This window comes from Blennius ocellaris, assembly GCF_963422515.1.
Source record: "Blennius ocellaris genome assembly, chromosome: 8".
Taxonomy (NCBI): Eukaryota; Metazoa; Chordata; class Actinopteri; order Blenniiformes; family Blenniidae; genus Blennius; species Blennius ocellaris.
The window spans coordinates 6,171,294-6,184,879 of NC_137657.1; the positions used below are offsets into that span (position 1 = coordinate 6,171,294).

The window sequence follows — 13,586 nt, forward strand, 5'->3', positions numbered from 1 at the left end:
AGAAGTTCAGCTTTTGCTTTACTGTTGCTGAGGTGATCAATATTCACTCAGTGGTGTCTGTTAAGGACACATTGGATCCAAACGTCCAGGAATGAAAAGTACGTTTCAATGAATTGGTGCCTGTAGGTGTGAAACTCTTTCTCTGACGGATTGTTGTTCCCTGCTCTCACCCGTAGTCCTCTGGCTTCAGTTTGAGCCTCCCGGCTGCACAGAGGGACACAATTTACACCTTTGTAGTGATTAGTGAGGTTTCTGCTTGTTCACCACCTTCTTCAGAGTATTGCCTTTAGTTAGCGGTTAAATTACCACCTGGTTTATTGTATTTCTTACTGGATAAGGACTAAAAGGTGACGTTTCCCTCTCCAGGCCTCAGTAATGAGAGCTGGTCTATCATGAAGAACATGGCTACTGAGCTTTGCATCATCCTCATTGGCTATTTCACTCTGGTGCCAGCGATCCAGGTAAACCACAAGCAGTTTAACATTCTGAAACCAAGTAAAGTAGACGCAGACATGCCTCATATTTGTATCTTGGTCTTGCTGAAACTGCTAATGATCATTAATAATAAGGAAGTGATGAACTAGTTTTATTCCGTTGAGCTTTACAACATGTGAGCTGGTTTCCTCTTCCTGCAGGAGTTCTGTCTCTTCGCTGTTGTGGGCCTGGTGTCCGACTTCTTCCTGCAGATGTTTTTCTTCACCACAGTACTGTCTATAGATATCCGGCGCATGGAGGTGAGACGCTCACACACACACATAATGTCACGTAGTTTTTAGATTAAGGTTTTCCTCACACAAGCCCTTCTTAGGAAAAACCTCTTACAGTCGCACTGCTCGTTCTTTTTCTTTTCACGTATGTTCCACAAGCGTCTCCTCATGTTTAGCTCATGTTTAGCCTGATCCCTGCTCAGCATTAACGCCATAAGTCCTGAATATTACATCCACACCAGAATGGAGCCCGTGAACCTTTAATCCAAAGAATATCACAGCAGTACAGATTATTAAAAGTAGTTCAACTTATGACTGTTTGAAAACAGTAAGAATGTTCAATCACAACATGACGAAACCAATGATAAATCTCATTTTTCTCCCCAACATCAACTCAATTATTAGTTGTTCAATGTTTGCTTGTTGTTTTCAGTATGATTGATAAAATGAATATTCCCAGTTTTCTCAGTTTTAGTTGACTTTCTAGCATGTGAATAGTTGGACAAGAAAGTAATTTAAATTCTCTACACATTTCTGAAAAGGAACGGGAATAAGTTTAAACTTGCACGTTACTACCACTGATCTCAAAATACTATTAAAAATCGGATTATTATACTGTTCTGTTGCCTGTTATGATATTGTTTTAAATTATAATAACTGGTTTAATAGTTCACACATCTCATAATGTTGATAGAAAAGTGGTAATTGCCTCACTTGTTTTATCAGGATTTTTATAATTCGCCTTCAGTTTTACATTAAAAAAAGCACACACAAAAAAAAGCCTTGGACATTTTAAAAAGAGCAAATAAAGTGAAATGGCTTCCGTCCTCAGCTGGCCGACCTGAACCGCCGCCTGCCGGCCGAAGCGGGTCTCCCTCCGTCTAAACCGGGGCCCCTGCGTCCACGGGAGGCCCCCCCTCCCCCGCGGCCCTCCCCCCACACCATCACCCTGCAGACGCCGGCCTTCAGGACGCTGCGGCTCCCCAAGAGGCTGCGGGTCGTCTACTTCCTGGCTCGCACGCGTCTGGCTCAGCGCATCATCATGGTGACTCGGTTTTCATGACTCATGTCACTTAACTTCATTTTAAGGAAGACCTGCATGAACATGCCAGTAGAAAGACAATTAACACAACCTCTAACTTTTATGTTTCAATTAAACACATTTGCTAGATTCTGCTTTTCTTCTTCACCCTCAGAATGATGAGCTGATTTAAATGCTGCTGGACTCTCACATTTGAAAAACTACTGCAGAATTTGTGGGAATTATAAAAACGGAAATTCACAAGCATGCGCCTAATCCATATAAAACATTAATTCAAAGTGCTGCTTTTGCAAATAACACACAATGAAGCACTCAAGGTGGGAAATATATTCGGTTTATATAAAACAGTGGTTCTCAATTATTTTCTGTCATGCCCCCCCTAGAGGACAAACATTTTTTCAGGCCCCCCCCCCCCCCGAATTGTACTAACATTGAGAACCTGATAATATTTATTTATTTATCTGTATAAACCACTGTATGATTTTCTGGCACCAGCATTCTGCATACAATGGCCTGATTATCAAAATAAATCAATAAAATGAGCTGGAGGCCCTTTTTTTATCGTTCAAGCATGAATAAAGACACTAATACTGAAAGTTGCGCCTGCCTCACGCCCCCCCTGACACCCCACCACGCCCCCCCAGGGGGGCTCACCCCACCATTTGAGAAGCACTGATATAAAACATGAAATGTATATAATTATTTGTCAACATTTGAAGTCGAATACAATAGTGGAGAATAATTTGTTACTCTTTAGTAGCTTTTTAATAAAGTTTTTATTTTTTTTACATTTCTATCAATGTGTGCTAACTTACTTTATTTATTTATTAGGTGTAAAGTAGACAAAAGGCAGCTCATGCCCCTCGGTTCACTAGTAAGACGTTTCCAATGCTATAATTCTGTTGTATTTTGCAGGTCGGCACAGTCATCTGGATCGGCATCCTAGTTTACACCGACCCGGCTGGAATCCGCACCTACCTGGCGGCGCAGGTGTCCGAGCAAAGCCCCCTGGGCGACCCCGGGGGAGCGGTGCTGCCCCCCCACCTCGGCGTGGCCCCGGTGTTTCGCGGCGGGGATCCCACCAGCACGTTGAGCCTCCCCCCCGCCCCGGATCCCACCCCGCTACCGGAGAACCAGTCCCAGGGGCACCACGACCCGGCCATGGCGGGGCCCCTCCCCCAGGCGCCGCCCGCCGTGCCGCAGATCAGCTGGGGGGCCGTGGACGAGGAGGGCTGGAGGAGGCTGTCCTTCAGACACTGGCCGTCGCTCTTCAGCTACTACAACATCACTCTGGCAAAGAGGTGAGCGCAGGAAATTCAAAACAAAACAAAACAAAAAGACCAGCTCCGGTCTGATCGTCCGCCTCGGTCGCCGTCTGTCCACTTCCAGGTACATCAGCATCTTGCCCGTCATTCCCGTCACCGTCCACCTGAGCCCCCAGGAGGCCATCGACACGCGGCACCCGCACGACACCCGCCACCCTCCGCCATCCATCCCCAAGATTCCTGCTGACTTACAGACGGACCTCACGCTCTACAAGTCAGTACTGAGATCCCGTACAGATGAGCAGCAGCTGTTTTCTATTCATGTGTCTCAAGTGGAAAATCCTATTTGTCGTGTTTGAGGCAGATAATGTGCTGCTTCACACTGGAGATTAGTGAAACCGATTTAGGCCCCAAAACGGCTCCTAATGAGGTTTAAAGGGTAACTGAAATGTTTTTCAGATTTCATCTTTAGAAAGAAGAATAAATATGCTTTCGAAAGGTATATAACATTCCCAGATAAAAGTCCGAATTCCGACCCTTTTAATTGACTTTACATGATGCAGCAGACGACGGTATATTTGCGGGCCATAAATGTGAGCCGCCTGAGCTAGACCGGATATGACGTACGAGGGGTTATATGTCCCAGCCAAAACAACATCAGCTGATTGAAGAATGGAGGGGTTTGGCGATACAGAAGCACCTAGGAGCGATGTTAGCGAAGATTTAAGTGACGTATCGTTGGTTTTGGACGAAGATGAAGGAGAGGAATCATCGGAGGAAGAATTAGAAGAAAATCAAGGCGTTCAACCATACATGTTTGAGCCGTGAGTACATATTGTGCGTGACCGGGTATTTACCCGTGTGCACATATTGTGCGTGACCGGGTATTTACCCGTGTGCACATATTGTGCGTGACCGGGTATTTACCCGTGTGCACATATTGTGCGTGACCGGGTATTTACCCGTGTGCACATATTGTGCGTGACCGGGTATTTACCCGTGTGCACATATTGTGCGTGACCGGGTATTTACCCGTGTGCACATATTGTGCGTGACCGGGTATTTACCCGTGTGCACATATTGTGCGTGACCGGGTATTTACCCGTGTGCACATATTGTGTGTGACCGGGTATTTACCCTTGTGTCAGAGTGGGTGTTTTGCAAAGTTTATTGGTCTATTTGTCTTAAGTTTTAGCAGGTTTTAAAAAGACTTACTGAAGGTTGGGTTTAAAAATCCGTTAAAAAGCCGTTTAAAAATGGTGGGGACAGAACCAGGTTTCAGGATACGTTTCCTCTTCACAGCAAAACCAAGTGACTCTCGGATTGCGGGTGCTGTTTCGTAACAGTCATCCGTGAAATGTTGACTGCAGAGATAGGAGGCCTCTGTTGGTGTCCAGTTGGAGCGAGTGCGCTGCACTTGTTTTGTCCATAATCTCCTCAAAGTTTCATCTTTTGGGAATTTATGGACACTTACAGACGGACTGGGCATTTGGGAACACCCAGCCGCAACACAACGCTTAGGCATGACTCTAAAAAACTGCTAAATAACGCGATAATGCAGAGCACATGTAAACAAGACACTACGATCAGCTGTTGTGGGCGGAAGTAAATAACTCCTCATACGTCACAGCGCAAAACTACGGCAAGTTGGGAAAACTAGGTCAGATTCACAGGGCGGGAGATTTAAAGGCATTTTTAGACGTTCGGCGCTCAAGAGCAAGATAGTGGTGTGATTGTCATTGGTGTGTCATATATCATTCGAAAGGGGGAAAAATAATGCTAAATACTGGTGTATTTTAATAGAATTATTTCAGGGACCCTTTAAGCCCTTCAAAAAAAAAAAAAAAAAATCTAAATACAAATATTTATTTTAATACTTTGCCACAAATCATCTGCTCAAAACACATTTTTTGTAGTGAATCAGGGGGAAAGTGGTAGTAGTTATATTAACCATGTACTAAGTTTACACAGCCAGGCTTCAAGTGAAAACGTGATTTAAAAAAAAAATATTTTTGCGTTTTCCTTTCAGAAAAAAGTTTCATGTTTACACGGCAAAGTTTTGAAAACCATGTTGAAAACGTTGACGTGCAAACGCAAAACTTTACTTCAACAAAAATGCAAAAACGACACGTTTTCACTTGAGACCTTATGGTGTAAACTGTTTGATCAGGGAGTGACGAGATTAATGAGGAATTAATTCATCCAAAGCTGGTGAGGTCTATCCACCTATTGGATTATGTGTTTCACACTTTACTTGCAAATTGTCAGACATAATAAATCAAACTTTGTCACATTAATTAAACTCTTGATCAGTTATGATGAAACAGTCAGTGGAGCGTCGTGACACATGAAGTAATGAAGGTTCCTGCGTGGAGACGAGCAGTCCAGGCTTTAGCGGCCAACAGTCGTCGGTCAGTCGACACGTGTTGTTTGGAATCACGCTGGAGTGAGAAACACCGGCTCCTGCAGACGCCAGTAGAAACTGTGAAAAGGACCTTGGCCTTTGGTTTTCCACCAGCGGGTCATTGATGTGACTGGACACTGCAGGTGGTTGTGTGAGATCAAGGCCATGGAGGATCTTCACATTATTGTTCCTGTTGAATTCAAGCATCACTTGACTGATGGAACATCTTATCTGAGTCAAAAGTCGAGACGGACAAATGCAACAAAGGTGGTTTGTTTTTTCTGCCAAAGCATAAAGTTTTTACGCCCTCAGAGCGAACCAGCCTGACAAACTGGTTTCTTTCAGCCTCTGACAGTGACTCCCCCCCCCCCCCCCCCCCGAGAGTATCAGCTGCCTGGCGTTTCACCTGGCTCATCCTTTCAGACCTTCACGGTGCAGTTCATAGTCGCGTTCAGCAGGTTACAAATGTATAACGATGGTTAATCACACACTGTCCAAGCCTTTCTCAAAAAGCTCTGTATCCATGCTGGCACGGTGTTTACATTTTAAATTCATCACTAGACTTTATCATTTTCTACCTCTACAGTTGTGAACTTGGCAAAGCATGAAAAACGGGCAGCAAGCTTCTTTACGTCTAAAACTGTAAACTCCACACACACACCTGTGATGAGGGGAAACTGAACGCATACCTGATACCTTAGGGGCAGAATAAATAACGCGGTTAATAATAGTGATTAGAATTGAGCAGAATATAATAGAAAATGCTTTAATGATCCCGGAGGGATCCGAGCGTTGGCAGGTCTTCATATTTAAGTTTCCATCTGTCGTCAATACTTTGGTCTGTTGGTGTGTTCAATTTTCTGCTGAACGACAAAAAAACCTCTCTTCCTCCGACAATTTAAAAATTTAGGCAGTTTTTGATTCTGAAAATAGAACATTGCTTCTACATCGGGGTGTCCAACACGAGGCCCGTCGGCCTACACCGGCCCGCAGGAGGCTCCAGTCCAGTCGAACTACCAAGAAAACATTCATGATTGTGGTTTAATTAGTGTGAATGCATGGCATTCACACTCTTGAGATTAAAATCTTTATTATTATTCTGTACGTTGTTCAAATCGCTTCTACTCTGGCAATCTCCGCCCGTTCGTAATCATTCAAATATCAAACCGTGCAACTTTTTTGGCACTTTCCGGCTAAGTTCTAGCTTTTTGAAATCTCGTCAACTTTTTTGAAATATTTCAACTTTTGTAAAACCTTTTTCCAATGTTAACGGATGGAGAAATGTTTTAACTCGCTATAACTTCTTCAAATCTTCACCGATTTCAACTATTCAACTTTTAAACTGTTCCACTATTGCAACTGTTGCAACTTTTTGAAACTTGTGCAACTTTTTGAAACTTGTGCAACTTTTTGAAACTTGTGCAACTTTTTGAAAATTTTTCAACTTCTTGAAACTTTTTCAACTGATAATTTTTCTACTTTTTTCTACTTTTTCAACTGTTTGACACTTTTTCAACTATTTGACACTTTTTCAACTGTTTGACACTTTTTTTACTGAACTTTTTTAACTGTTTGAACTTTTTTAACTGTTTGAACTTTTTTAACTGTTTGAACTTGTTTAACTGTTTGAACTTGTTTAACTGTTTGAACTTTTTTAACTGTTTGACACTTTTTTTAAAAGTTGTACAAGTTTAAACTCTGTCTAGACCAGAGACGGGTCGCCAGGACAAATCATTACAGTCTACCGGCCGCAGGTAGCATTACAGTTTGCCAGCAGCATTCACACTATCATGCATTTGCCGTGGGAAATGCAGATCATCTAGTTCAAATTGGCTTTATGTTGAGATTGTAAGTTTCGATAGTAATTGTTAGTTTTTTTTCCGAAAGTCTAAATTGTTTTCATCACGTATTCACTGCACAAGCGGAAGAGAAACGGTGCCGAGGTAAATTGTCCGACACGTCTCAGTCATTTTCTTCCTTGTGGACGCGGCGTCTCGTGTAAAGCGCCGCGTCGTCACTTTATTTCCTTCATCTTTAGACTGCAGATATGGAGGATGTCAGCTGCAGCGGGGTCACAGTCGGGACCTTCACAGCGTGGAAGAGGGTGGGCGGGGGGGCAGTAGACGACCCGGAGGGGGCCACAAGAAGGTCTCTGTGATAGAGGTGACCGAATCACTGCCTGTTTCAACACGCTGAGGGAATCTGGAGCAAGTTGAAACAAACCTTATTTTTCTTTTAGCTTGAAGAGAATCAGATGTGATCTGTCCCTCCGAGGCCCGTCACACTCTGATGGTGAAGACTTGATGGCACCAGAAACTCCTCTCAAATAGAACAATGCAAAAGCCAGTGGAGAAACGGACCTCCTACACAAAGTAAACGTCTGGACTGGTGCAAACTAGTAGCCGGGTTGTAAGACGGTCACATGGTGTTGAGGCCGATCATGACCGTGACTCCCTTCACACACCAGGACTCTGGAGTATCGCTTTGACTTCACTGCACATTTTCCAGGTCTTTTCAGTAAACTTCTGCTTTCCAAGGTTTCTCTTGAATATCGAAGAACCCTCAGTTAGAATATCCAACGTGACTCAAATTTAAACAGTGTTTGATTTACCTGGCTTGACGGAATGAGTTGCATAAAGTCAAAATGTATCTGTATTTACCATCTGGGTCCACTAGATGTCACTGTACGACCTCAGACTGCTGCTACAGAAAAAAACATTTTTTTTGAAATTCTATAAATGTGGTTCTTCTGCATGACTTGTGACAGTTTGTGTCCCGGCCATTAAATCTGCTGTCCGCTCTCTGGATGAAGGGAGTGAATGTGGAGCAGCTGGAGGAACCTTGTGATGGAACATGTAAACTTTCCACAGACCCAGAGTTGATCCGGAGCTGCCGGACACAGTTTAGCTCAGGGGGGCCACGAGCACAGCAAAATTCATCTCGACTGGGCCTAACAATAATAACCTTTAAATCTAAACTTTTTCTTTGTTGTTATGCAGAATATACATAATGAAAATGTCTACTTTCACAGTTACTTCAGAAAATTGCTACAAGCTCAACGTAAAACCAATTTTCATGAAACATTTTGGATCCAAATACAGTGACATGTCACTTCTAGAACTGTTGCGTTATGCTTTTTTTTTTTTTGTATAAACGCACCCTGACAGCATGGCTTTGAGGTGAACCCTAAATCTTTAATATTTGCTTGGTGATTTAGTGAGATTTGAGCCTTTTGCTGGTCATTTTCAGTCCGTTGCTTCTCATGTTTAACACTTTAGTTTGTGACCTTTTTGTTCAATGCAAATCAAACCGACGGTGGATGAAACATTATACATTAACATAAAAACTGATTTGGCTGCTTCACTGTGGCACTTGGTTAATTTAATTGCTGCGTCTGAAGGTTATTTCCTTTATTTCCTGACCTGTGAAGTTGTCCGGCTCGATGATTCTAACAAATTAAAAAGATCTTTTATTTTCTCCAAACTCTTGATGGTATTGAAGACTAATTATCTCAATCGAGACGCAGAATACATTATTTGCATGATTTCTTACAGCACAACAGTGGGGAACATTTTTGCATTTCAGTTTCTCCAAAACAGTTAAAAAAAAAATGCTTTAGTGTTTTTACTTTATTTGTAAACTAAATTATAGAATATAATTGGAGCTATAATAGCTGTAATCTTGCCTTTGCTGTTTCATTAAATTACATTTTGCTCGACTTACAAATAAACGGACTTCATTTGTTTGTTTCACTAATCTGATCGTTTTTATCGGTGCACAAACAATCAGTTTATCAGTTTGTTGCAATCAGACCTCGATCTGTTTGCACAGCTGGAACCTGATCGTATAAATGTTGCAGTAAATAAGATTTCGGACAGATGAGCTTTTTTTTTTAGCTTTTCAAATACTGAAGTGGCACATTTAGTTCTTCAGTAAATATAATGTGACTCTGCAAGATGACGATGAAGGGATTCGAGTAAAAACGTGTCGGAAACTAAAAAAAATTCTTTCAGTTGGTTCGTCACAAATCAATGCGTATCTGAACGTTCTGCACCGTGAAGAAGACGGAGTTCAGACGTTAATCAAACCGGTGACGAGAACAAACTTCACACCATCTGATCGCTCGCAGCTGATTTCATCACTGTCGTTATTATCTAGTTTTCTTTTTTATGAAATGAGCTAAAAACAAAACAAGCAGGCAAATTATCAGCTGAATCAGAGAATATTTATCAGAGTTTGTTTTGTTATGATGGATTCTGACCCGTTTGCATTGAAGTTTATACTTGGATCTCTTTAACTTCTAATAGTTTCTTAATGTCTTGAATAAATGTGACCTGGCATTTAATTCATTTATTAAAAAAAAAAAAAAAAAGTACTTTGTGTTAAATGTGGATTATTTATTTTTAGAAATGCAAAAAACTATGTGGGGGAGGATAAAAAAGAAAGGCGGACCTGTGAGAAAGAGGCGCAGAATTTGTCTTTGTTGAAGAAATGACAAAGTTTTGTGACGGCATTGATCAAATTACCATAAAAACATTTAGAAGCTTGTAAATGACTCGTGTTCATCTTTAATGAAGCGAGTTCAAATAAAGAGGCCGAACATTAGTGTTTTTGCAAAATGTTTTCCGTAAGGCGTCGTTTGTAGAAAGTAAAACTTCCAGTCGGTTTCAACCTGCCGAGTCACAAGTTGTTCTGGATGTTTCCTGTGTTGAAGCGTCGGGGTGGAAGAGACACGTTGACACACATTTAAGAGAATTCATCAAAATGGTGCATCTTTCTGTGGCAGCCTGGGTTTGTGTTGATGTATAAATCAACAGGGGAAGCGTGTTTTAAGTGGCTGTCATCAGTTTACTGTGGAGAGTTTAGAAAGTGGAGCGTCTCTGAGCATCACACCTCCTTGACAAAGCTTCACTTCAACTCCAAATTCCTCAGAGGCTCGTAGAGCAAGCAGACGTGTTGCGTCACAATTATGTCGGGTATGTTTATGGACTTATTGTTGTTCCAGAACAACCATGTTTAATACAAATATTTGTCATACGCAGCATATTTACTCAACACAGTGGATAAACTGGATGGTGGTGACTCAGAGGAGAGGAGACGGATGCAGAAATTAGCGTGTTGTGTGTTAGATGGTGTTCTTGCATTCCGCGGCAGGAAATGTATAAAATCCAAGAAACCTGCAGCGCCACGCCCTCTGCCTCACTCCAGAAAGTCGCCGCAGCAGAGAGCAGACCTGCTCTGATGAGTGTCGCCATCTAGCGTGCAAATCTTCAGATTCCTAAACCCTGGTTCTCCCCCCCCCCCCCCCCCCAGGGTCGCCGCTCTGGGCCTGGCTGCCGGCGTCCTGCTGGTCCTGCTGCTCTTCTGCCTCTACCGGGTCCTCTGCCCTCGGAACTACGGGCAGAACGCCGCGGCTCACGGGCGGCGGCGGCGAGGCGACCTGCCCTGCGACGACTACGGCTACTCGCCGCCCGTCAGCGAGATTTCCCCGCTGCTGCTGAGGGGCCACAGCATGGTAGGCATGCAGGGGGGGGGGGCGCGCCATTCTGATGTTCTTGCTCTAAAGCGGCGCAGAACGGAGTCGCTTTTGGAAATTGAGACATTTCGAGATGGGACACATGAATCATTCATATGTGGAGAAACATAAGTAACGGATCAAATCTGATTTGAGCATCAAGACTCGCAGCGTCAATGTGGCCAAAGACGATTAAAACATCTTGATCTCCATTGTGGGAAATGTTGCTGCAGCAGGGATTTGAACAGATTTCAATACATGTATAGTAATTTTATAGTTTTATCATGATCATGAACTGTTTTTTTTGAGGCGTGTGGCTTTTTGATAGTCATTGTATACAAGATACCTCTATTCTTACTAACTGTTTGTACATTCCTTGTCTTTCCTTTCCTCATGAGTCCTTAAGAGTGAATGTTACGAGTAAATTTCTCCACTGTGAGATCAATAAAGGCTTATCTTATCTTATCTTTTACGTTGTTTTGGCTGGAAACCCGAGTCACACCTGGCAACCCTGGTGCTGAGCGGCGTGCCATGTGTAAAGGGCAGGTCACGTTTGAAATGATCCTGGTAACCAAAAAAAAATAAATCTGAATTGAGCGTCCAGAGCTGGGAAGTGGGCGGAGCCATGACGACGCCTCGATGGCCGGAAGAGGTCAAAAGTCACGGTGCTGGTGGTCAGTGATCCGTCCTTTAACCGTCTGGTTGACGCCGCTTCTCGCCGTGTTTCCCTCCTGCAGGATATCGAGTGTCTAGCCAGTGACGGGATGCTGCTGGCGAGCTGCTGCCTCGCCGGGCAGATTCGAGTTTGGGACGCTCAGACCGGCGACTGTCTGACCGTCATCCCAAACCAAGGGTGAGGAACTCTTCATGCTCAAGAGCTTTCACTGTTTTCAACCACGAGTTAGAAGATTCTGCTTTACAAAGTGTGAGGAACTAAAACATGTTAGGTTTTGTTACAATGTGAGTTTTTTTATGGTTGATAAAACAAATATTACTTATTCAGAGACGAAAACATTTAATTTATTTAAACATCAAACATTCAAGACCATGAATTTTTATATTCAGGCCACCGCAATGAATATAATAATGAATAATGAATTAATAATAAAATGACCCATCAACATGGTCTTTATGTTCACATATTGAGCTTTAATGTCATGGGCCAGAAATCAAAACCAACTTTTACACGTTTCTTCTACCTGTTAAAGGACAAATTACATTATTGTCCAGGTTTTTGATCATTCGATAAAAATTTAAAGGGAACTTTTCATTGATTGATTGAATTTAATAAGTGAACTTTGAATCATCGATTAAAGTAAAATTATCTTTTTAATTTAATTTAAGTAAGTGAAATGAACACGTTATTCTAGACAGCATTAAGATGTACACATCCTCACATCTTGTGACATTAAACAGAATAACTATTACTTGAATTAAAATAATTAAAAATAGTCTGTGTGCTCTTAAACTTCAGTGTTTCTAAAAAAACTGAAATGAGTCATAACTGGAAAATCACTGTTTATCGTTATTCCAGCAGTGGTTTAGATAATCTGTCTTCCTCCGACGTGGTGCAGCTCTGAACCTCCTGCCTCCTCTCTCCTGTCTCCTCTCTCCTGTCTCCTCTCTCCTGTCTCCTCTCTCCTGCCTCTCCTGTCTCCCGTCTCCTCTCTCCCGTCTCCTCTCTCCTGCCTCCTCTCTCCTGTCTCCTCTCTCCTCTCTCCTCTCTCCTCTCTCCTCTCTCCTGCCTCTCCTGTCTCCCGTCTCCTGTCTCCTGTCTCCTCTCTCCTGTCTCCTGCCTCCTCTCTCTCTCCTGTCTCCTCTCTCCTGTCTCTCTCCTGCCTCCTCTCTCCTGTCTCCTGTCTCCTCTCTCCTGTCTCCTGTCTCCTGTCTCCTCTCTCCTGTCTCCTCTCTCCTCTCTCCTCTCTCCTCTCTCCTCTCTCTTCTCTCTTCTCTCTTCTCTCCTGCCTCCTCTCTCCTGTCTCCTCTCTCCTGCCTCCTCTCTCCCGTCTCCTCTCTCCTCTCTCCCGCCTCCTCTCTCCTCTCTCCTGCCTCCTCTCTCCTCTCTCCTGTCTCCTGCCTCCTGTCCAGGCTGAGACGCAGAAGCAGCAGCAGTGGCTGCTGGGAGCAGCGGGACGTCTGGGACGCGTTCGGCGGTGACTCGGAGTGCCTCGGCGCCGACTGCCGGGACGCCGGCGGCGACGGCCTGTCTGACGACGAGGGCCGGCCCCTGAGGCGCCGCGCGGCGCCGGCCCGGCCGGCCCTCTTCACCGACCAGCCCGACCTCACGCCGCTCATCGACACCAACTTCACCTCGCAGCCCGCCGCCCACCTCGCCGCCGCCCCCACGGCCGGCTTCGACTTCGGCGACCTGGTGGAGCGCGCCTACAAGGAGCACGAGCCGCCCTCGCCCTACCCCTCCCCCGCCTCCTCCTCGCCGCCCTCGGCCCCCTACCTCCAGAGGAGGCCCAGTTTGGGCGACGCGGTGGCGTCCTTCGTCCCGGACAGGGCGCCCGCCGCCGGGGGTCACGCCACGGCGGACTTCGAGAGCTCGGTGTGGGCGATGGAGCTCCGGGGGAACCTGATCGCTGCCGGGCGGAGCAGCGGGAAGCTGGAGGTGAGCGGCGGGGTTGTGGAAACGCTGGAAGCAGTTTGT

At 44.4% G+C, this 13,586-nt stretch overlaps 1 protein-coding gene across 1 annotated transcript in view; it reads left to right on the plus strand.

Moving 5' to 3' along the window:
* Nucleotides 1-13,586, plus strand: part of scap (SREBF chaperone) — a 35,180-nt gene that overhangs the window by 19,092 nt on the left and 2,502 nt on the right. The window contains exons 10-17 of the mRNA XM_080501599.1: nt 367-461; nt 636-734; nt 1,540-1,752; nt 2,665-3,050; nt 3,139-3,288; nt 10,732-10,933; nt 11,671-11,786; nt 13,022-13,547. Of these exons, the coding sequence (XP_080357725.1) occupies nt 367-461; nt 636-734; nt 1,540-1,752; nt 2,665-3,050; nt 3,139-3,288; nt 10,732-10,933; nt 11,671-11,786; nt 13,022-13,547 (1,787 nt within the window). The remainder of the gene's footprint in view (nt 1-366; nt 462-635; nt 735-1,539; nt 1,753-2,664; nt 3,051-3,138; nt 3,289-10,731; nt 10,934-11,670; nt 11,787-13,021; nt 13,548-13,586) is intronic.